Genomic DNA, 26,115 nt, shown 5'->3' with positions numbered 1-26,115 from the left:
GCCACCCTTCGCCGATTGATCAATGCTTTCTATATAAACGACTGCAGAGGTCGTCTTCTTGATTATTTTCTTAGGTTACTTTCTTAGATAAGTTCTCTAGGTTATTATTCTTGGATTATTATTCGTTTATTATTATTACCAGTCCATTATTCAATTATTATTTGTCGGATCATTGCTTATTGTTCTCTTCGATTATTACTAATTTATTATCAAAGTACTATCCTCGATTATTGAATCATTTTTCTAAACCTTTTGTACTAAAATTGTTACTTTAAAATAAATGAAGTGTTGTTAAACCAGCCTAAGTTAATAATCCCGGGTGTGTCTAACGGAAACGATTGAATTCCTCCAGTTTATTCCAAAACGAATTCTAAATTAAGATTTAATTTATTCGTTTATACGCGATCAAGTTAACGCGATCAAGAATATCGTTCTCCGCGGCGCAATCGACAAATCTTAAGTATAATATCGCTTTTCAATTATCACGACGCTTTCGGAATCAAGCTAACAGCCAAAGATTGAGAAAGTCGATCCGTCCAGTTTCAGTTTCCATAGATTCCAACCCAAAGGTGGATTACCCGACAGGTTTTACCACTAATCAACCCTCGTGATCAGAGACACGAAATCGGAAGTAAATTGCAGTGCAGCCACTCATTGAAGAAAAGGTAGGTGCCATTTAACCGACTTGTCCACCCCGTTTGACATACTGATAGAGGTGCCAGTCCCGTGCTATTGGACTACATACAACAGAATGTCAAGCGACCGAACGAATCAAAACCAACCCAAGCTAGCCGATAAAATAGAAACGCGCAGCGACGCGGAAATCGAGGATATTACTTTCAGACTCAGACAAAAGGAGCTATTCCTACAAGAACGAGAACGGACTATTCGTGAACGCGAAGAAATATTACGATCGGACACAGCTAAACCCGACCTCGCTAAATTAGAAACGATGTTACGCGAAATTGTTACGACGCGACACCAAACGGACGACGCGTTTTACGACTCGTTCGAATCATACAATATATCCATACGGGAAGCGATCAACATGGTGCCTCAGTACGATGGTTACAATATCTCTATCGGTACATTCACGCGAGCATGCAAACGAGCTCGCGAATTAATCCTTTTTAACGCGGAAGAAACGGCAACCCGGTTGATCATCAAGAAATTACGCGGGCAAGTGTACTCGATCGTAAAAGATTACAATATATACTCGATTGATAGGCTCTGCGATATATTATGGGAAAATCTATGTACGCAATACAAAGTCGAGCTAAGTAGTATCTATATGGATCAAGATGAACACATTTTAGAATTCATAGATAGAGTAAAAGATCTTCGGCAAGTAATCTGTAACGAAGAGCGATACAAGTCGCACGAATTGACGGAAGAAAAACGAAAAGAAATCGATGAGTTTATATTAATTAGTTTCTGTCACGGCCTCCCGCTAGAATACAGATTAAAGATAACTCCTGACACGTGTGAGGACCTTCTTGACGCCTTCGTCAAAGCACGCAAATTCTACGCGGAGATAGAATTAGACAGACTTCGATACCAAGAATATCAGCAACCGCAAGATTTCCGGGACAGACCGACGACCTCTAACTGCGATGAAACAGGAATCAAAAATAGAAACACGCGTGCGATAAATTCAAATCCGGCACCGAAATCGTGCACATACTGCAACAAATTAGGGCACAATAAAGACGAATGTTACAAGCGTAAACGGAAACAGCAAATTCGAAGCGAAGAGAGTCTTCGCAGGGATTATCCTTTCCCTCTTCCCGCTCCTCCACATCGATTCCAGTCCAACTCACACGGTCCGAGAAAGGAATGTAGATATTGCAAGAATATGGGTCATACGATAGAAGAGTGTAGAAAAAAATTGTGGCAGGATAAAAATTCGGGAAACGCGAATATCCCTCCGAGGAAAGACGCGACTTCGGAGGCGAACCAACAACAGCGTCCAATAGCAACAGACGTCCAGTCGACGTCCGTACAATCCACCTAAATAAACATCCGAGCACTTCTTCGGTCGTTATCGCTTCGAAGAACTTAAAGCAAGAAACAACATTCTTAGTAGACACGGGTTTCGAACCCAACGTTCTTCAAATCAATAGGGCCGACGATCATTTGCCGTGCAACGAAATAAACAGAATTAAACTAAGCGGTATCATCAGAGAAACGATAACGACTTATAGTTCTTGTATTATCGACATCTACGTATATCCCATAGAATTTCACGTAGTCCCGAACTCCTTCCCCATCCCTCATGGCGGTATACTCTGAGCAGATTTCTTCAGAGATTTAGCAAAAATTAATTTCTTGGGGAAAATGTATCCCGGAAAAGAATCATAATGCCATTCGTAGTGTCGAGAGAAAAAGTTATCGCAGGAAGAAGCTGCGATCACAAAAATAAAAATAATTAATAACGAAGTCAAAACGGGTTACATTCCTGTTCTAAACTTAGGCAACGGCATCTACACCGGCGAAGCCATCGTTATTGATTCGAACGGACAAGCGAATGTTCAGTTAGTAAAATTCGAAATAGTTGGTGGCCGTCCCTAGGACATGACGCACATGTGGCCGAAATCCAACGAATTTTTCCCACTGCGATCTCTTTAGCACATGTTCGCCTAAAGGATTGTAGTGGGGATCTGATACGCACTGATACGCCGAAATTACCTTCCCTATAATAAATAATAGAAGCGCGACCGTATCAATTTCAGATCACTACTTTCATCGTTAGCAAAACAAGGCGAGATCTAAACCTAGGTGAGATCGGCAATTTCATCTTTTCCTCCTTCGAAATCAATCGTCCCTGTAAGACGATTACTGAGGCATCCGAAAGCCGATATGAACAAGTATTTCGATATATCAAATTGGACGCGTTAAACAACGAAGAAGAAAAAGTAGCGAAAAGCACGATCAAAACTTGTTTCATTAGCCGGGAGATAAACTCACTCATATCGATTCGATTCCAGTATCAGTAAAGCAGTATCAATTTCCCCCGATCCACAAAAAAGAAGCAAGCAAACAGATCGACGACCTTATTAAAAACGATGTGATACGACCATTGATATTATTTCATACTTCTTTGTTATGAATCGTTCCTAAAAAGCCAAATTCGGACGATATACTGATTTACTCAAATTCTTTAGACGAGCACATAACAAATTTAAGAAGTTATCGGATAGGCTAGAGAAAGCAGGCTTAAAATTACAACTCGATAAATGCAAACCTCTGCGTAGAGAAGTGGCTTATCTGATCAGCGCCACGGAGGTGAAACCCAAGCTGGAAAAAATAAAAGCTGTAAAAGAATTTCCAAGACCCAGGATCTCCAAAAATGTTAAACAATTCTTAGGACTCGCAGGTTACTATCGACGATTTATCTCCAACTTCTCGTCTATGAGTAAAACCTCTTACAAATCTTTTAAAGAAAGACGTGCCTTTCAAATGGGAAGATATATAGGAAAGGGTCTTCAACTATTTGAGAGATCTTTTGTGTCAGAAACCTTTGTTACAATACCCTGAGTTCACGAAACCATTCGTCGTCACGACCGACGCATCGAATTACGCGATAGGAGGCATTCTTAGCCAAAGCGAAATAGGCAATAGCATGCATGCACCTCAAGTTTTCTAAACCAAGCAGAACAGAACTATTCTACGATAGAAAAAGAATTATTAACCATCGTATATACACTAAACTATTTCAGGCTGTACTTATACGGAACTGTACTTATACTTTTTTTTAGTCTTGTTACCGATCATAAATTCTTCGCCTGGTTAAACTCCGTGAAAGATCGCACGTCTGCATTAATTAGCTGGCGACTAAACTCGTTAAATATGAGTACAGTATATAATTTACAAAACAGGAAAGCGTAGCGTGAACGTGGTCGCCTTATCGAGGAATTCGGTAGAATCATATAAACAAATATTTCTTGATAGTCAGCATCAGCAGAGCGATAACTGTATATAACTAGAGATAGATACTTGAAATCTCGAAAAATCTCTTGAAAAAAGATCAAGATAGGATCGAAGAGGTAAACGCAAATAGTTTCGAGGATACTAAAGCACGTGCAATCGGAAACGCGAACAATAACAGAATTGACGACGAAGATGAGATTTCGTCCGGTGAAAACGACTACACGCATATCGATAGCCCTCTCATCGAAATCCGAGATCGCGTAATCATGTACGCGAATGAATGAGAGAAGAAATCGAAGTGAAAGAATGAGCTGATAACGGTAAATTACCATTTACCGATTTCCGAAATTACGCTCGGGAGAGTAAAAGTTACAAAGCGTAATGAAAAACATTTTATAGCACTACCCGTCAAGGAAAGAATATTGGCATTGATGCAGTTAGAGATATTAGACGAAGTCTTGCATTCTCTTCTTGACGCGACTCTGAAATTATGATTGAAAACAATAACCATATCTAGAGAACCAGTGGACGACGTACTCGGGATCAACGTAAAATCCAAACTTCGTTCAATTTTCTCGGGCAGTCAAAGAAAAATCTTAATTTTGAAACATGAAATAATCATATCCAAGAAAATCGAACGAACTTGGATCATTCACGAAAATTATGCGATTCATAATGCGGACATAAAGGAATTACTAAAACATATATTGAAATAAGAGAGAAGTTCTTCTGGTCAAAATTAAAAATAGAGATTAAAAACAAAATTATATACAGAACTGCCGAAACTGTCAGAGGAAAAAGCTTATGAGATTAAAAATGCGCGTGTACTATGCGGGTGTCTGGATTCAGCATGATGATTACCGACACTTCGGGGAAAGCGTTCGACAAAATCTCAATGGACATCGTAGGTCCTTTGCCCACTACTGTAACGGGAAACAATTAGATTCTAACTATTCAAGATCTTTTAACGAAATATTCATTAGCCATATAATTACCACAAGCTTCTTCGAGCGAGATAGCCGACGCTTTTATAAAACATGTCATTTGTCGTTTTGGCGAACCCAAAGGAGTCTTAATCGATCAAAGCACGAATTTTCTGTCAGAATTAATGAAAGCCGTAACTAAAAAGTTTAAAATAAATCAGTATCAAACAAGTGCATATCATTTTCAATCGAAAGAGTCGACAGAGAAATCGTATCATGTACTAACGGAATTTTTAAACACTTTATATCTGACAATAACGATTGGAACAACTGGCTAGAGTATACTAAGGCACGCAATACATGCCACATGAGCAGCCCATCTTTGGTCAGTTAGCCAGAACGCTAAATGTCTTTTTCATAAATAATTTACGAACTGAAACTTATGCATATTATTTAAAAGAATTAACGAGCAATTAAACAAATCTCAAAAAGCCACCAGACATAATTTAAACTAAGCGAAAGAAAGATCAAAAGAGTATTACGATAAAAGAAAAGGATTAGTAGATATCTAGACAGGAGATCGTGTATATCTCCTAAAGGAAATTCGATACTGAATACTTAGAATCTTATCAGATCATATCTGTATTAAGAAAAAATAATGTAAAGATTCAAATGAATTCAGGCACCCACATGGTACATGCGCATCGTCTAAGGTCAGATAAATCAAACGCCGATACAATCGTCTCATGGAGATCATATGACCGATAGACGGTTCAAGTAAAGCGCAGCATGGCGCATTATTCGTTCTCCTTTCCATGCGACGATCGATAAGGAAGATTCCCATCATTCCGCTAGTTAGTAAGTTAGGATTTAAGTAACGCGAATATAACTCCGAACATCATTCGCTTATCGACTTTTAGATTAAAACCATTAAGCGAAAATGAAGATTGTAATTTTACTTACTTGTGAAACGTGGCGAATGCGTTAATTGGATTCGACTGTACCTATATCTCTTTCAACGTATCAACTTTTTCTTTATTGGACGTAGTAGAATGTGAAGTACCCAACCTACAGCCGATCAATAGTACAATTTTTATACAAATTGTTACAAACATCAGATTACAGTAAAGTAAAGATGTGCAATGCCATATAGAAATCAATAGGACACTCATACATTTCTATATCGCATACGGATGAAGGGAATATCTATATTCCGTCACCTATCATCAGCTATGTCAACAATTGCACACGACGGAAGCCTTTCATTAGGGGCAAACATCTTTCTATCGAGGTTGAAGAAAAATAATACGGACACACGAATCCTTACTCTTAGTGGCACTGTTCCACGAATGGTACCTGCAAAGGATCTCGATATAGCAACTCATATGGCACCTGGGACGACATAGTCATTCAAGCCTCTGTAAAAATTACGTTACGCGACTGTGATATACCGCCGCCAAACCACAGAATAATCAGATTCTACTAAAATCCGAAATCACCTGCGTTTTAAATGAAGAGCATTGCATTGATACGGATGATAATGAGAGCTATTGATCTGCTATACCAAGCGACATTGCGGTTTTAACGAGTACGATTTCTCTACGAAGGACCAGCGGTAAAATTGATCCCTACAGTACCGATGGAAGGTTCCACGTGGTAGATAATAACCATCAAAGATGTTACCTTCATATTTACTCGTACGAGCGAATTCGCTCTCTGTGGACAATTCTCAGACATTCTACGTCACAACAGACACACTAATCATTCAAAGAGAAAGCAGATCTAAAACCTCCATAGAAAATCTAGACATATTCGCTTACGTTAAAAATTTATATACGTAGAACGATATATAAAAACATAGTTAACTACGCAATACGTAGATATCATAAAATTTATTCTAGAACAGCAAGTACTAGAAAACGTGCTTTCGTTAGTATTTATTGCTTCAGACGAAATGGCCTATTTAGTAACGACAAAACCAGGATATATGGCAATTGTAGCATCGGAAGTCATTCCTTTAATCAAATGAGTTGCAATCGAAGTAAAAATACGGCAAATAGAAGACTGTTACAGAGAACTACCTAGAACATACGAAAATAAGTCGTACTTTTTAACTCTAAAAACACGAATAATATTGAAGGAAGGTTCACCAACGGATTGCAACGAGTTGTTTCCCAACATGTACAATTTACAAAGTACATAATATCGAATAACACCGAAACTCGTGGAATCGATAACCCCGCGAAAGATACAATCTCTAACTAAACCCAGTTAGGGGTACATCGTTCCTGAACACCTGGGAACGAACAGAACTTATTCAAATGAAGACTTTAACAAATTACGATCGCGCATCATGGAACCAATAGAAAAACGCATCATCCTCGACACATTTGCCATAGGAAATAGCAGGAAGTAGATGTGGACAAGTAAAATCTCACCGTGTAACCTCATAGACGAAGACTCATTAGATAAGATTGCCGCAAGCACAGAGGAGCGTTCGTTACTTTCGAATCAGCAAGTACAGGCATACCCGCGACGTTCATCATTTTTCGATTCATAAACATTACATGGCATTTATGAATGGAACCTCCACATAATAGGAGTTTTATAGGACTTACTCACACATTTTTTAATTCATCTAGCCAGAAAACTGAAAGAGGCAAAAGGAGACAAAGATACCTCGGATTCATAAGGTAACACACGAAGAATAGGGAGAAGCAACAGAAAATTCAGATAAAACTGAGACTACGTATGTACATTTTCAAATGAGGAAGGAAGTGTTACGTCCTACGCCAACCCGAAACTATAAAATAAAACTATAAATTACGGCTCCAAAATTTTTCAAATATTGTTATGAATAAGCGACATTTTATTTTTGTATACTGGGATAAGTTAGAATTAGAATGGGAATCTACCTTAAATAAAATCATAATGACTCACATATCTTTATTGATAGATACATGTTAATAATATTGTAAATAAAGAGCGATGTGAGTCTAGATGTAAGTAAGCTAGAGTAAACTAAATCTAGATGTATGAGGGGTGGGGTATAAGGCATGGGCACTAGTATGAAATGAGCACAAATCCACGGAAACCTATCCCCCACTACCAGCATGCAATATTTCACGTATCTGCAGCTAGCGGTAGCAACAAGTGCGATTTTATTGGTCATTTCCGCCGTAAGCCTAGGGTAGAATCGTGATGATACCGCAGCGGCAATCCACCCCTCGCTAATTTGTCAATGTTCTCTATAAAACCGGCTGCACATGCCGTTTTATCGATTATTATTGCTGATAACTATCAATTACTATTCGATTATTTTCTTAGATTTTATCTTCGATTATCTTTCTTAGATCATTGTTAGACTATTAAGTTTCGATTACTCAACTGTTAATCGATTATTACTATGACTATTCCTTCGATTATTTTTTTGAATGTTCCTTAGATTATTTTTGAATAAAGATTACTTTTGAATAAATTCGGTATTGTCGAATCAGCCTGAGTTAATAATCCCGATTGCATCTAACGGAAACGATGGAATTGTTTCAGTTATTCCAAACGAATCTTAAATGAAGATTTGATTCGTTTGCTTACAAATTATTTAACGTAAGAATATTGTTCTACGCATAGTCGACAAACTCCCACGTATAATTTCTTTTCCAATCACCACGACGTTTTGGGAAGCGAGCCAATCGAACTGAAAACACGGAGAATCGATCCATCCGGTATCAATTACACCGATTGCATCAATCAGGAGATGGATTTCAACGACAAGTTCGCCCTCGATCGATCCCCGTATTCCGAAATACTTCGAAATCGGAAAATTCCAGCATAGCCATTCGTGGAAATGAAGATAAGTGCCAATCAATCGGCTTATACATCCCGTTTGACATCCTGTTAGATGCCAGTTCTGTGCCATTAAATTGCATTCAGCAGGGTAAGGCCGAAAGGGCACAAAATCTCACGCTCTAGGAGCTCCTCGAAGGAATTTAATTTCTCTCGAGACCTGTGCTTAGGTGAGACGAAACAGCATGTTAGGTCTCAGGAAAATAATTCTCCTTTAGAAGTTTCTGTTACGTGAGATTAATGTGCCCTTTTGTGTGCCCTTTTTGTTAATTGTCTGCTAATCATTTGTTAATCATAGTTCTATGGCACGGGGCTGGCACTCAATGGTATGCCAGACGGAGTACGCAACTAATCAAATGATATTCATTACTTTCGACAAATGAAATGTTGCGATTTACCTCTGTTCGGTATGAGCATTGGATGACGGGGACTCAACGCTGGAATCCACTTTTTTTATTGGTGGATTGAATATATTCACTACAGGATAGGTCGATTCTCTCGTCCTCGGCTCGATTGGCTTGGTATCAGAGAGAGTGGAATTGATTGGCGGTGAAATTGGACGAAAGAATTTGTCGATTGTGCCGCGGAAAATGAATTCCTCGATCGCGTTTAAGCGCACCAATGCGCAGCTGACCAACCACACGCTATAGCCACACAGATAATTATTGAAGAGAAGATCCCAAATTCGCAAATTGAGAACAGTATGAAACTTTCGAGATATATGTAGAGCGTACATAGATATGTATTCTGCAATTTTATTTTGTCGCTCCAAAATTTCAAGGGGATAAAATCGATCATTGAAAATTCGTCTATTTCCCGATTTTATATTGTAACTAACAAACCGTAAGAGATAGAAAATAAAGTTTCAGATAAAAGTTATTTCTTTTAATTAGGATTAACATTTGATGAAATATCAAGTATTCATCGTCAATTATTATTATGATTGAATAAAAGTTATAAACAAAAGTATTAATCATTTTTTCTAAAGTTTACTTTTTCACATGAAATCAATCTGGTTAATTATGAACTTATTAGTTCCATAAGAAAAATCAAAAGTCATTAAACTTTCGGTTTACCCAAAGGAATGTTTTTACATACAATTGTACGGTTTTAACTCAAGATATTACTTGATCTTCTGGAACGACATATCTCCTATGGAATCTGACATATCGACTTCGTCTGATAGCGAATCTGACATTATTTCTAGCTCAGCATCGCTATTTTATGTACGACTACTATTCGATGACTCTTGACAGTCGTGATCTGTTTCTCTAAACTGTGGAAAATGAAATTGCTGGATTTGCTCTGTTCGTTTCATATTCATTATATGTCAATAGAAATTAAATTATTAAGCGATATAAGCGACAAAGAACAATTAAAAAAAAAGAAAAATAGATCTCTGATGAAAATTATTTCAATTGACCAGGCACGTCTTTCTTTCTTTAAAAACGTTAGAAAAAATTGAAGAACTCTAATCTTAGCTGGGATAATGTATAACAAAATGTTGCGGCGAGACGAAGAGGTTGTTATATGCTCAATATTATTTACGTTTGATTAATTTTTTGTAAACTGTCTCGGAGTCATAGTCGATCGGACGCAATCGTCACCAGAATTAAAATGTATATAGTGAAGGACCTGTTTATATAGACGTAAACAGCGAAATGAGAGGATCTATACTTCGCATTATACTGTCATAAATCCGCAGTAGATCGCTTTGTGAGAAAGTAAGATTGCCTGTAACAAAATAGGCAACCCAGACGCGCGATACAGACGAGTAACAAGTGACGTATAATGATTCATAGTATTTGATCGTAGTTTTCGTTGTTAATATAAAAAATTAAAAAACAACAAAAAAAGTGTCAACAACGCATAGTACTTGGATGGGTGACCATTCGGGAACCAAGTGGGTTCCCAAGTGAGTTGCTTGATTTCAGTGATAAGACGAGAACTGGTGCTTTCCAACGCAGTGTGATCGTTGATCTGCGTTTCTGGTTTCATGAAAAGTGATTCATTATAGAATATTTCTCATACATACAGGTATATTCAATGGCAGTATATGATTTTAAAAAGAAATATATATATATATATGGTTTTTTATATATAAAAATAATGTTAGGATTTGAATTTATTAAATTTCAATACTATCTTTTACCGTCAAATATTAATTTATAGTTGTCTACATTACCATTAGGCGATATTACCGGCGGTATAGATTTCTACCTTATTTTAGGAGTTATTAATAGAATTATTAATACAAGTTTTATCTTACCGTGGATCAATAGATAATTATGTATTACCGGCTGATACTAACAAATTAGTTAGTAAGAGATACTAATAAAAATAATTATTATTAGTATTTATTACTACTATTTAAGTATAATAATTATTATTAGTACCATATGCTAATTTACTAAGTATCCAGGTAACACACACATGCATGCGCGCGCGCACACAGACACTATTCTTTTTTCTTTTTTACACTATTTTCTTTTTATTACTTGCGATTAAACATTAAATGTAGGGTGAAAATAATAACATAATTTTATTGAATTTCTCGATGGAATATAAATTGCTTTATAAATTAAAATTGTTAGTGAAGCCCTACGATGAAAAATGTTATGCTTTTGATTGCATGGACGAATTCTTACGTACAATAATGATAATTTCTGGATACGTCGGAACTGATTGTTTAGTAACTTCTAACAGTTTTCAGTTTACAAGGCAATTAGCAATATTTAAGTTTAGAATGATGAATGCTTTAAATGATATTTATAATTCACGACAGGGAATGTAAAAAATTTTTTCGACATTATCATTTAATAAGATCATAATTTTTAAGATTAGTAGGCAATAATACTACTTCACACTAGAACAAATTTGTTTTTTGTACGAGGAAGATGTCGTTATAAAAAATCATTTATCTTCTTTGTATCATATTACAGGATAGTTTTAACATCGTTATTAGTCAACAATTATTCGAAACAACAATGCAATTTTGTATATTAGATATGTAATTATTAGATATTCTCCGTACCTATACGTCATTCGAATTGAATTACATTCATTCCTAGTAAATAATCTTAATAATTTTTATTACACAGAGATATACAAGACGTTTCTGAAAATATGGACATAATTTCAAAGATCGATTCAATATGCTAAAATAAGAAAAAAAGTTTATACATACATATGACCGATATGATCTCGTTTTCGAATTATAGCCGTTTTTTTCTTTCAGTAATTAGTATGATTCTCTTGTTAAGAATAATTACTCATCATTTGATCGGACCAGTTTTTTGAATGAGACATTAACTGGCGAATCAATTCATTTTTAAGGAAAAATTTACATGAACTATTGGAAGATGTATTGCTTGATGTCATCAAACGTATGTGGTTTATGCATGATATATGACTACATTTTAATCGACTAACGAGACAGTTTTCAAATGAGGAATTTCCTAATAAATGGATTGGTCGTAGAGAATCAATTAATTGGTCAGTAAGATGACATGATTTAAATTCATTCGATTTTTATTTATGAGGGTACCTAAAGTCTTTGGTTTACATTGCACCAGTAAATGAAGAATTGCGATATTGTATTCAAGAGTATTGTCGCTGAAAATAAACATTTGATACTTTTGAACGAGTGATCTATGATGCGACGTTTGGAAGTCTATATTCAAGTCGAGAGTGACCACTTCGAACAGTTTCTATGAAAATTATTCAATAACAGGTTTCACATAAAAACTGCTATAGTTCAGAAATAAAGTCATATTGAGAATATGTACTTATGAACTTTTGTTCTTATTTTATCGTACTAAATTTATCATCGAAATTATGCTTATATTTTTAAAAACACCCCGTCTAATGTATATTATATGTTATTGATTTATAAATTATAAACAGTTGAGAATAAATAGGGAGGTATATAATATGCGACTATTGACATTGCATATAATTATACGTGTAACGTGCTAATTGTAACGTAAGAAACAAACATTTAAACACTCAGTTTTTTGTCATCAATAATTATTAATCGATTATGCATATTTACCGTAATTTAATAAGAAGAAGTAAAATTTATATAAAAGTAACATAATATTTTTGAGTTATGTTCTTTCATATAATAAAAATACTTCACCTTGGTAAATACATACTTCAGTAAGTCCAGTCCTCATGTGAGTAATAATTTTCGTCACATGAAAATATTTTTGCTTAACTTTCTATGTTTAGTCGAATTTAGTAACAACTTTTGTTATTTCCAGCGGCAACTCCAACGATGTTCATCGATTCCATTTTAATAGCATCGATACTCCACCATAATTTTTGACACTACATAATAACCAGTTTGAAGAAAACAGAAAAAAAAGAGACTTGTGAAAAGCTAGAATACAACTACTCAATAACTTGGATACCCTTTTATTTTCTTTCTTTTTTATTCCGTACTAAAAGTGAGTGTCGTCGTTTCCTTTTTTTGCTCAAGAAATATTCACGAGGACGGTATGTAGAAACTTTCGAAGGATATAGAGTCCGAAAAAAAATTATTCCTTAGCCGATTTCGTTAGTTAACAACTAACCCCTTATTATCTTTTTTTTTAGTCCGTACCTTCCTCCGATCGAAACGGACTCAAAAACGGTCTCGTATTTTCTCTTTTTTTTTTTTTTTCGTTAATCGCATAATTTATTCAACCAATCAATTTCAACCCCTTTCGTACATAGTTTTCTTCGGGAGTAGTTCGTGCCCGGACGAACAGTCCATTGGCGACCTTCGAGGGAGCAATATGGAAGGAACCAAAATAGTACGATGATAATGTCGTTTTATAATTTTTTTTTTTTTTCATAAATAGTCGTCGGTTCTTTGGATAAGTGTGATGTTCAGTGATAATAATTATCTCAAGCTAATTTGTTTGGATTTTCGTGAAGGAAAAAGCCATTGTGACAGTTTCAAAAAATCGAAATCTTTTGTTTTCTTCTTTTTCATTACATTTTTTCAACGTTTGACCTCTCGACAAAGCGTCGACAATTTTTTTAGGGTGCAATCGGAACTACCATTTGGTTTTTTTTCTTTTTAAAATTTTTATTTTTTTAATCATCTTCATGATTTCAAGAAATCGTAAATTTGTTTCGAAAATTTTTTGACCAGTTGATTGTTACAGTGGTATTTCATGTGATTGTTAATAATTTTCTCGGTGAAGTAATGGTATGATTATATTTAATTGATGTACGAATTATTTAATTCATATGTGGTTACGTTGAATGAACAAATTTTTTAATTATATAAATAAATAGAAAAAATGCTTTGTTAAATCATTAATGATTGTTATTAGCAATTTTTCTTTTTTTGTTACCAAATTATAATAACGAAAGTGAGAATAGTAAATATTTATTTTTATAATTTTTTAATGTAAATGTAAATTATTATATTGAATATCATTGATTAGTGTATTAGTGTTTAATGATTCAAGAGTTAATTAACATATTTAACAAAAATCACATTTTATGAGAACGTAAATGAATGTGTGCTTTATTATTGCAATACTTTTATTTTTTGTGTAATTTTGTGCAGTTTTTGTTCCAACAATTTTACATTTTTAATCGACTAACGGATTGATAAGGGAAATTGATATTTTACAACAAGAGTAATTGAAATTTTACAAAAGTAAGGGTATAATTTTATTTAATCGTCAGATCAACAATAATTAGTTATTACAATACAATTATTATAATTATTATAATTTTACTGTAGTTTTTAGGATGAGATATGGAAGTGTTATTGCAGTCAATGTATTCATTTTTGAATGTTAAAAAATCTGCTTTATTAATATTTATATACGCATATGTTTATATAGATATATTTTTATCTTTCAACATTTATTCTCATACAATTTTTTATCATGACATTATATATATATATATATATATATATATATATATATGTATGTATGTATGTATGTATGTACACTTTTTATCTATCATACGAAGAAAAGAATATTACTATATGTAAGTTTATTGACGTGTAGAAAAAGATCTAACTTATCAAAAATAATATTTTTACTTGTGATGATGTCACAATGGTTTTTTTTTAATGATTATTATGAATGATATTTCATCTTCCTAAATAAGATAATCGATTGTATAGCGAAATACAAGAATTTGTAATAAATTTATTTTCATTTCTATAACTGTTCTTTTTAATATTAAATATAAAAAAATTTCAATCTTTGTTTATTTTTTTTCATTGTTTATTAATTATGAAAATATGATTTTAAAAAGTGTTTTCCATACCATAAAAGTGATAACATTGATCATTTGCATTATACAAATTTTTTTATATTTATTTTTAATTTATGATACGTTACTCGCATCTCATTAATCTACTTATTGATTTTTAGGCTCATCATTTTTTGATTTTAATATTTTTTAGAGATATTCCTTTTTGAATTGTTTTATTTTATTATATTTACGTAAAAGTAAAAAAGATTAATAAAATACAAGAAATAGAAAATTTTCTTTGGTGATGGAATTAATCTAATTTTTTTTATTATTTATACAAGATCTTATTTATATATGATGGCCACTGATTTGACCAGAAGTTCATAGACGATTTTAAAAAATCACAATTATTAAGATGGTCGATAAATAATGTCGGAATATTTAACACAGGGCCGGCCGAAAGGGTTTCTAGATGATTTTGAAAATCATTAAATTTGCTTTAATTTAATTTTTAATTTTCTTGACGACTCAAAAGAAGACCATTAGTTTCGAAAAGTCTCGAAAAGGAATAATTGATTTTTGAAATCATTTGGATACTTTAGATCCCACATTGGTATTAAAAATTCCGACATTGCGTATCGATTCATTGGCCGATTGAATGCTATTATTTTAAAGGTATACTTCAGGCTCGCAAGTATACTTTTGAATCTCCAATTCTATATTATACTATTTAATTGCCGTTTTATTTTTTTTAAGGTTACAGATTTCACCAATGCCATGAAAGCGATAACGTGGAGCAAACGTTTGCTTGGTTATTCTGGAATTTGGCCATTGAAAGTTCGGGATTCGCTGTTCCTACCATTTTTGTTTTACGGATGTCTTTACAGTATTCTAGGATTTCTCGATTTAACAGATTTCATCACTGATTTCCATTACGTACTGACAAACATTATGGAGAACATGCTGATGTTTATGACACTGACGAAATTTGTGATATGCCGAATGAAGTGTCAATCTTTGTCAAGATTTTTGATAGAAACAGAAAACGATTATACCGTCGATAATTATAAAACTAAAGAGGAGAGACTAATTTTTATGAAATATAACAAAATTGCCTCTAGATTTATCACTATTACGTTCCCATGGATGACCTTCGTACTTGTTTTACATTATTGTAGATCTGTTATACCGAATATACTTATGGGTAATAACATTATTTTTGATATTTTTATTACATATTATATTTTTTAAGTTATATTAGATTCCCTTTTAACGTACTAATAGACAAAATTCTAATATATGTATTCATCAATTTTTCCAACGAGAGTTGATTGCAACGGAAAGATTTTTATTTAGTGAAAGATTTCAAAGTCATTGTAAGGATAACTTTGTTTTTTCAACCAAAAAAATCTATATTTCTTATAATAGAAACATATTCTTTGTTAATTAAAAGTAACTTTTTTCAAACATTTTTTTATTCGTTTCCTATTTTTGGAGATATTTAAACGATGTTTGTTGTTTAAACAATTTCTTTCAAAACATTAAGATTCCCAAAACGAAATTTGTAACGCTTTATTTTAAACATCCGGTATATATTATGCATATGTACGTATGAATACATAGTATAAATATATAAATTCATATGTAATATATTTCAGAAATCCAAATTATGAATCAATTAAATATAAGCTATATATAATTAATAATTATATATAACTATAAAAATGCAAACAACAACATATAATAATAATTATAATGCAATAATAGAAAGAATGTAAAATATAAAAAAAAGACTTTAGTAAATACAATAATGATAAACAATTGTCCATAAAAATTAAATTTATAATAAATAATATATATATCAAATATAATACGAAATATATAAAAAATTAATTTATTTTAGATAGAAAACAAAAAAATATTCGTCCTTTTCTTGCATTCGACAAAATAACAATTATCTGTGAAAATAATTATGAAAAAAAAGTTAAATTATTAACATTAATAATGATTCTTTTTCTACGCAGTTATGGCGAATTCTTCAATAGAATATAAATTACCATATAAAATAAAGCCGTTAGTGAAGCCTTACGATGCAAAAAGTTATGCATTTGGTTGCATACACCAATTTTTCGGCATAACATTGATCCTTTCTGGTTACGTCGGAACTGATTGTTTATTGGCTTGTACCGGTTTTCATCTTACCGGTCAATTGGCTATATTGAAGTGTAGAGTGAAGGAACTTTTAAAATATACCGATGGTTCTCAGGGGCGAATTCGTCAAATGATTCTTCGACATTATCGTTTGATAAGGTAATGTCTATTGAGCGAAATCTTCTTTACATTTCAAACGATTCAAATCCGTAGAACGCTATGAATTATGAGATGCGGTTTTTTTTTATTGTATTTGTAAAATATGAATTTTTTGAAACTTTTCCTTTTTTCTTAAAAGTTTGTTACAATTTTGTTGTGAAAAAATTATATAGTTTTGTTCATAAGTAGAATTGCTTTTAATAATACAGTTTATTAATGTGATTGTAAGCAATTTAATTGCAAGAAAAGTTTTTGAAGATCGTTGTGTTTCGTCGCAGACTTATTAGAAAGTAAAAAACGTTTTCAACAACAGCATATTAGTTTTAACATTCAAGATTTTGTTTTTAACAAACATATTTTGGTCATAATTAAAATATGTTTAGTATAATTTAGTGTATATATAAAAACATTTTTCTTTATATTAGTTTATTTTCTATTCGCATTTTATTACGAGAAATTAATATTAAAGATGATCCTCTTAACCCTTCAAGTTGCTTTTCAATCCCATTATTTTATATTTAAAATAATACAAATTTTTATTTTTAATACGTTTTTTCGATTACAACGAATTATTAACATGTTATTTTTTCTGTAGAAAAATTCGTAGGGATGGTTTTAACCCTTATAGCCGTTCCTTAGCAAAAACAAAAATGACGCGAGTTTCATACATTTTTAACATCATAATGCATTAATAACACTTCACAGTGGAATAATTTTTTTTTCCTTTTGATCTAACGAAAATGTCACTATAATTAAATAATTAAAATATAATATTAAATATAAAAATAATTTATTTTATTCGTTTCTGTTTCAGATTAGCAGATATATTAGAAGATAGTTTTAACGTTGTAATTTTTCTACATTTGGTAGGTTCAACAATTCTACTTTGTACGTCGAGTTATCAAATGCTCTTCGTACGTATATGTTATTCTATGCAAATTTACACCTTACATCATTTAATAAATTATTTCTAATTTTCTAGAGTTTAGCGGAATTAGAAAAAATCTATATATTTACATTCCTCATATACGTTTGCCTTTTGTTGTGCACATTGTTTGGTTATTGTTACATCGGTGAATGTCTCATCGAGGAAGTAATTAATCGAATTCTTATTAAATTGCAATTTAGTCTGTAATTTGATTCAATCTTTTATTGATACGATTTTGTTTCTTTTTTTTTTTGTTCTCTTTCTGTAATTCAGAGCACGAACTTGTGCGAAGCGATTTATCATTGCAACTGGTACGAGTTGTCGACGATCAATTTACAATCTATTTGCATTTGCATGGTTCGTGCTAGAAAACCACTGCAATTGACGGGTGCGAAGTTTTGCGTTGTGTCCTTGTGCACATTTACCGATGTGAGTCGTTATTGTTAATATTTGTTCTTCTTCTTTTCTTTTTTTTTTATTTGTCACTTGTATTTTTTTCTTTATACATACTCATGTTTTTTTTTCTTTATTTTTCAGTTTCTATTTCTTAATTGTTCCCGTTAATTCCTTACTTTTCTTAGATTTTACTTTAATAATTATTTTATTTTAATAAACGCACTAATTGTTCTTTTTCATTTATTTTTTAGGTGTCATTCGCATTTTACAAATTATGAATTTTTTCAGAAGTTTTTATTTTTATTTATTCTTTTTATTTTTATTAATTGTTTTTATTTATTAAGTTTTCATCATTTATAGGGTTGAAATGTTTCTGTTAATATTTTTTCAATGTATCATTTGTATTATTTATTTGTTTTATTTTTACAAAGAAATATTATATCTCATCGATCGGTTTTTTATTTTTATTTTTAGTTTTCTGAATTTTTATTTTGAATCGATAGTTCAAACATTTCAATATTCAAATGATTTGTCATCTTTTTATAAATTTTACAGATAGTCAAGACATCGATGGCGTACTTATCAGTAATACGAACATTTATGTAAACAAAATATTGAATTAATTAGTCTGGAATAATTATTACTGGAGTACCATAACTGATATGTTGATAAAAATTTAAAACATACTACATGTAATAGATGTGCATACAATCACGTTATATAGATAAGTATCGGTAAGATAATAATAGATGATATATTTGTTAATTATATGAATATATTTGACTCTAGTTATCACTGTTCAAGTGACTTCTCATTTTATTATCTTTCTTTTCCTTAATTTTTTTTTAAATATTAATAAAATAAAAACAAAAAAATATATATAATATAATTATATATATATTTTTTAATATTGATATACCAACACATGATTAAAATCTGGGATTCACCAAATACTGTATATACATATCATAGAACTTGTATACTAATACATAACAAATTTCGAATTTCTAACGAATATTTTATAAAAATGGCTATACTTGCGGCTATTACTTTACAAGTATATTGTACTTGAGATACCCTCCATAATTTCAGACCAATATCTTTTTATATCTTTTTTTTATCTATTTATATCTTTTTATAATGTTTTTTAAAATCCTTTATCGTTAATATACAATGTGTGTAAATTGTTACTAATAGTCTGACGATTTAGAGAAATTTTATTTGATTTCTACGTTATACGACTTGTTAAGCTTTAATATTGCTTTTAATACTATCAATTTAATTGATTTTGCTATTTGAAATAAATCTTCAATGTGGACATCCAGAGACAGATGCGTTCATTTGCAACATTTTATAAGTTCTATAAACATTGAATTACAACTGCACTGTTAAAAATAATTAAAAAAAGAATTAATGCTTTATTTCGGAAATTCGCAAAAGCTTAGGATGTTTTTTTCCCAAACTAATCGTTTGATTTTTTGTAATAATCTAATCTTTTGACAAGTAAAAATTATAAGAAAAGATTATATTTAACACATATTTCTTTATAACGTCATTTAATTGTTTGAATCTAGTATAGTTTTTATTTTTAGAAATAATAGAATCGATTAAAAGTCACACCGCTTGTTTAAAAGAATCTTTTTACAATTTATCACTGTGTGTAAGTAATAAAATAAAGAAAAAAAATATTACTGTTTGCAAAAATTTGTTTTTCATTTACTTTACTCACTTAAAGTGATACATAATAGACAATCACAATTGCATTAAAAAAAAGAAATAAAAATTATCCTCTACTTCTATAAAAAAAATTGAGAATTTGTTAATAATGTTTTAACAGTTTAGATTATAACTTCTTGTAAATTCTTTAAAAAAATAATTACTCAATAAAAATCAAAATATTAAAAAAAAATCATCGTGGTTTATCTTATTCATAAAACGGATTGATGTCAACAATTTAAATGTTTAAACTTTTAAACGTTCTTTTCGCATTATAAATTAGAGACAATCATTTCGAAATGTGCAATTATAAACTTATATTTTGATAATGTGCACAATAATAAATAAATACAAACTAATATTTGCCGTTAAGAAAGCGTTCGTATTGGTTTGTACACTTTCTAACAACTGCTAAGAAGAGAAATAACAACAAGGAGATCCGTAGAAGTCATTAATTCAACCATTTTGAATACACCTTTATTTTATAGTTCGCAGTAAAAGTGTCGCCGTTATTTTTTTTTTTTTCTTTTCTCTTGTTACTTTTTCTTTTGCTTGAGAAGAAATATTGACAAGGGCGATACGTAAAAACTTTCGACGGATATAGGATCAGAAAAAAAAATTGATGACAAAGTATATTCTACCTAGATGATCAACGTCAACCGTTCATCAATTATTTTTGAATCGACTGCGTTCGGTAACGATTCAACCCTTCTCATTTCCTTTTTTTGTCCGTACCTTCGATAATGATCGAAACGGACTTAAAAACTCTCGTATTGTCTTCTTTCATCTTTCTATTTTCTTCTTTTTTTTTCGTTAGTCGCGTGAACTATTGAACCATTCAATTTTCGACGAATAGTCCATCGGTAAATTTCAAAGGTGCAAAATGGAAGAAATCAAAGTACGGTTATAACATCGTTTTATATATTTATTTATTTTTATTTCATAAATACTTGTCAGTTCATTTAACGAATATGACGTTTTGTAACAATAATCATACTGAGTGAATTTGTTTGGATTCTTCTGAAAGGAAAAGCCATTGACATGGTTTCAAAAAAATCCAAATTTTTTCTTTCCTTTTTTTTTGCTTTTTCCTAACTTTTGATATTTCTATAGAATATCGATATTTTTTTTTATGTCGGAATTTGAATCATCTTTTATTCTTTTTTTTTTCATTTTGTATTCGCTTTTCTTTAAAGATCATTACGATTTCCAATAATCATAATTTTCTTCTTGGATTCTTTTTAATTGCTCGTTGCTACAGTGGCATTCCAGGAAACTGTTGATTATTATCTCCTTTTTTTACGTTTCTTCTTTATTAATTATTTCATTCGATTTACGAGAAAGTAGAAAAAGGAAAATGTCGATAAAAGGTTGAAATAAAGTGTGACACATCAGACATGATTTTTTTCTTTCCATTGTACTCATAGCATACGATCGAAGATAATTTTTTATTATTTCTTTCAGGTACCAAATTCGTAAAAGCGACAAAAGGGAGTAAACGATTGCTCGGCCTTATAGGGATTTGGACTACTTACTTTGGAAATTTACGAATCGGTGACGTTTGCGTTCTTACTTTATGGCTGTGTATACAATATTCTTGCATTTTTTAATTTTATCAATCACATAAAAAATTTTTGTTACATTATAGTGAATGTAATGAAGAACATATCAGTGTTATAATAAAGCATCGTTCATTGTCAACATTTCTGATCGAAACCAAAGCTGAGTACACAACTGATAATTATAAAAATGACGAAGAGATTAATTTTTTTTAAATATAACAAAATTTTTTATAGTCATTTTCATCGTCATTTTATTGCCATGATCGACAATCTTATTTCTTTTATATTATTGTAGATCAGTCTTACCGAATATACTAATAGTTTCGATCATATTAATAAATTAATTAAACATTTTCATACGTTTCTATCAATATGATATAAAATGAACAAGGAAAAAGTATTTGCATTATATATAATCATATATACGTATGTACACAGCGAGTCTTAAGCATTTTTACCATCATTATTAATGCTTCTGTTTCTTATTTTTCTCTTTTCTTTTTGTCTATCGTCTGTAAGACATAAGATTTTTTTTTTTATTTTTAAGATCTTATCTTTTTAATTGACATCTCGTTAATTGTTTTTTTTCTTTGATTTAACTTTCGTTATTCTCTCACGATAATTTTTTTTTTAAAATTTGTTATATTTATCTATTTGCTATTAAACGCTTTTATTTATTAGATTATTTAGATTATAACTACGTCATTTATAGACGTGAATTGTTTCTATTAATATTTTTTTCTACGTATTATTGTACTTCTTGTTTGTTTTATTTTTACAAAGAAATATTATATTTCGTTGATAATTTTTATTTATTAGTTCCAATTTTAATTTTGAATATTTTCGATCGTTTAAAAATTTCGATGATCAAACGATTAATTTTATATTTCATATTATACGATTAATTAAATATTATATTTTTATAAATTTTGCAGATAACGAATACATCAATGACGTACTTATCATTCTTACGAACAATTACAGAAACTTTTATATAATTAATCGTGAATAATAACTGTTTAGCTTAATTAATAAAAAAAATTGCAATAATAAAATTTAAATAATACATACGTGCAATCTTTTTGCTTCACATTGAATTGGAATTTGCATCAATAGTCGACAATAGCGTCGATAATCGATTGTGATCATCGAAGTATATTTTGTACCAAGTTGACAGTATAATTCGTGTGGCAAGGACCTCCAAATCCAACGATCTGTCGAATTAATTGCTTCACAGTTGGAGTACTCGTCTCCCACGAAGTCTTTGCTTTATATACGTCCAGACATTTTTTCGATGTGAATTAGCGTCGGACGACTACAACGGCCATTACAATCGGTCGACGATTCAAATTTCACTTTCCGGATAATATAAATACGGTTCCTGATTTTTCGGTTCGTTGTCCTCCTGTAAGATGCAATCTTCATTTTTCTTAAAAAAAAAAAAAAAACAATCAACGTTTTTAGCGGATACCGATGATAGAGTTTTTTTTTTTTTTTTTTTTGATAAATTTTCAACATTTTTTGTCGACAGTCGTAGCACGCGTAAAAAATTACAAGCATTTGCAAATTTGCTTAGATGGGACGATTCGGTTAATCATCGACTTGCATTTTGTTTCTTCGTAACGTTTCAATCACTTTCTAACGGATGTTCTTAACTTATCTATATATTCTAGCGACAACTGCTTTGGACATTTTCGGGTTGCGTTCGGTATTAAAAATGAAATACTGGTTCAAAATGCGACTTATATACAACATTGAATGATGATAACCGAAATTACACTTAAAAATATTGTTGTTTACTGTTGGTAGTTTGTGAAAATAATGAGAAATTTTTTTTTTTTTACGAAACTTCGGAAATTACAGAGGACGTATGTAAAATTTCAATCCCAACAAATCTTGATTAAATTTGACAAAATATTATCTCGGAAATTGAAATTTGTATATCTTAGTATATAAGGTGTGTGTGTGTGTGTGTTATATATATTCACATGTACGGATATATATATATTGCAGTCTCTAATCTTCAACAAGTATTTCAATATCAAAAAAAAAAAAAAAGATTTTTATTTCTTTAGAATATCTCTCAATATGTTTTTCACATAATTATGATTACAAAAATTATAATTTGTGATTTATATAATATATAAAATTTTATTTGGAATAGCGGGTACATATGTACGCATACAAAATTACACAATGAATTAAAAATTCATATTTAGAAAATGTTAAAAATCTAAATTTTCAATGAATTCAGTAATTAAATGATTACTTATTAATATTATTATTATAGTAATGCAAACGATAATAATAACAATAAGAAGAAAAAGAAAAAGAGATAAAAAAAACAATAATAAATATAATTATATTAAAATATTATGTATAACAATTAATTTTGTGATAAGAAAAGTATACATGTAATGTATATCTATATAAAATATATAAAAAATTGATTTATTTTGAATATAAAATATAACATAAAGGAAAAATGTTCTCTTCTCTAATTAAAACGTCTACTGAAGGAAAACCTTTTGTTTTCATTTCAAGAGGTTCAATTACCTATAAATTATGAGACGCTAATTTTTTGGGTATATTTTTAAGATATAAATTTTTTGTAATATTTTCTTCCTTTCTTAAAAACTCGTTAGAATTTTGTTAGAAAGAAATTATATAAGTTTGTTCTCCAATAAGATTATATTTAATGATATAGGTTTTTATTAATGAGATTGTAAGCAAAATTTTGTAGAATTATCTGAAACTAATAATCCAAAAACGTTTTAAATGAGGCCATATTTTAATATTCAAAATGGAATAAATATAGTTTTGTCTTAATTAATATATATTTAGTATAATTTTGTATGTATAAAAATATTCTTTTTTTATATTTTGTTTGTTTTATTGTCAATACTAAAAGTCGAGAAAGTCGGTTTTAGTTAATTCAAGACATTTTTTAGTCACGTTATTTTAGATTTAAAATTAAACAAATTTTTGTTTGAAGACGTTTTTTCGATTACAACAAATTATTAACATTTTACTTTTCTGCCGAAAACTTCGAAGGGGTTATTCTAATCCATATAAAATACATTTTTTTGCTCGTTTCTTTTTCTGTTATTTTTGTTCTCTTGTTATTTTTCTTTATTTTGTCAATTTTTTTTCGCTTTCAGTTCGTTTTTTATCGTTCGCATGGACATACATTGTACGAGACTATGAGATTAAAACATTAAAATTTTTATAACGTTATCGTTTAGATTAATAATAGTGTTTTTGTTGTTCTTTTTTAATTAGAAATGTAAAGTAAAGAAACGTAACGTTGGCTATTTAATTAATTTCATTTTTTCGATAAGATACTTTTTTTTTTAATGTAAGGCTTAAAATACTGTACTGCATTTTGTTTTTTTTTCTTTCTAGTACATTTTTTCTCGTTTTCTTTTTTTACATAAATGTTCCAAGTACATTCATCATTGATGTCTTCCGAACCTAAAAGCGTAAGGGAACATGTGAATAAGGGATAATAATGATGATTCAAAGGATTATATAAAAATATGTATATAAAAATTATATATAAAAATATTGTATAAAAATTTATATATAAAAAGAAATGGCAAAGGAAGAATAAAAAAAGGAAAGGAAGAATGAGAAAAATAATTAATTTCTATTCACACTTGTCATTAATGAGAACGAGCAGAACTTGCCAGTAAGTTGTGTTTGCTTCGCCGATCGCCATATGAATATTTGCATTAGTTTAATCTCCTCTTGTGATGTTATACATTTCCTAGTGATAAAATGATTCACCAAAATACAGACCTTGTAAAATATATTTTACATGTTTACAAGTTTATAATTATAATTATCAATTATTTTCGCCGGATAGAGAGACAAAACGCCATGATAGGTTAAATAGAATTATAAAAAGAACGAAAAAAAAAAAAGAAAAAGATTGTATCGAGATAAGCTTCTGAAGTCCTGATGTCCTAAAATTCTGAAATACGAGATCAAATTTTTTGGGGACATAATATAATATATATTTGTGAAAATATATGCATATATAGGTACATTAATTTGTTTATGCACATATATATATTATATATATATTATATATATATATTATATATATGTAATGTTTTAAAAAAGTAATATCAAAAAAATGTAATAAGAAAATAATAATAAATAAATATAATAAAAAATATATGTGATTATATATGTATACAGTAGTATAATAATAATATACGTAAGTATATAAAATGAATAAATGAACAAATTAATAAATAAAATAAATATGTTTAAGAATACATAG

The 26,115-nt window shown here is 30.4% G+C and overlaps 1 protein-coding gene and 1 pseudogene across 7 annotated transcripts; both read left to right on the top strand.

Annotated features, from left to right (window-relative positions):
• The first annotated feature begins 88 nt into the window (after positions 1-88).
• On the top strand, positions 89-22,216 carry LOC127072454 (odorant receptor 13a-like). 7 transcript variants are annotated; one of them, XM_051012894.1, is made up of 9 exons: positions 89-460; positions 541-665; positions 15,669-16,116; positions 16,937-17,222; positions 18,037-18,136; positions 18,205-18,315; positions 18,424-18,579; positions 19,102-19,280; positions 21,727-22,216. In XM_051012894.1, exons 3-8 carry the CDS (start codon positions 15,690-15,692, stop codon positions 19,150-19,152), a joined length of 1,131 nt encoding a protein of 376 aa, XP_050868851.1. In that variant the 5' UTR covers positions 89-460; positions 541-665; positions 15,669-15,689; the 3' UTR covers positions 19,153-19,280; positions 21,727-22,216. The 7 variants fall into 7 exon arrangements, with proteins under 7 accessions (XP_050868851.1, XP_050868854.1, XP_050868849.1 ...); XM_051012896.1 differs by lacking the exons at positions 89-460; positions 541-665 and adding an exon at positions 10,923-13,498 and having other exon boundaries at positions 18,037-18,088; XM_051012893.1 differs by lacking the exons at positions 89-460; positions 541-665 and adding an exon at positions 10,923-13,498.
• On the top strand, positions 6,808-8,947 carry LOC127072410 (uncharacterized; annotated as a pseudogene).
• Positions 22,217-26,115: the final 3,899 nt, after the last annotated feature.

The sequence above is a fragment of the Vespula vulgaris genome, chromosome 25 (genome assembly GCF_905475345.1).
Source record: "Vespula vulgaris chromosome 25, iyVesVulg1.1, whole genome shotgun sequence".
Classification (NCBI taxonomy): domain Eukaryota; kingdom Metazoa; phylum Arthropoda; class Insecta; order Hymenoptera; family Vespidae; genus Vespula; species Vespula vulgaris.
Note: the sequence above shows the minus strand (reverse complement) of the source record. Positions and strands in the feature narration are given on the sequence as shown.

What these genes read in the sequence shown, in the direction of transcription:
- LOC127072454 (XM_051012892.1), top strand. Translation starts at nt 752, where the DNA reads ATGTCAAGCGACCGAACGAATCAAAACCAACCCAAGCTAGCCGATAAA.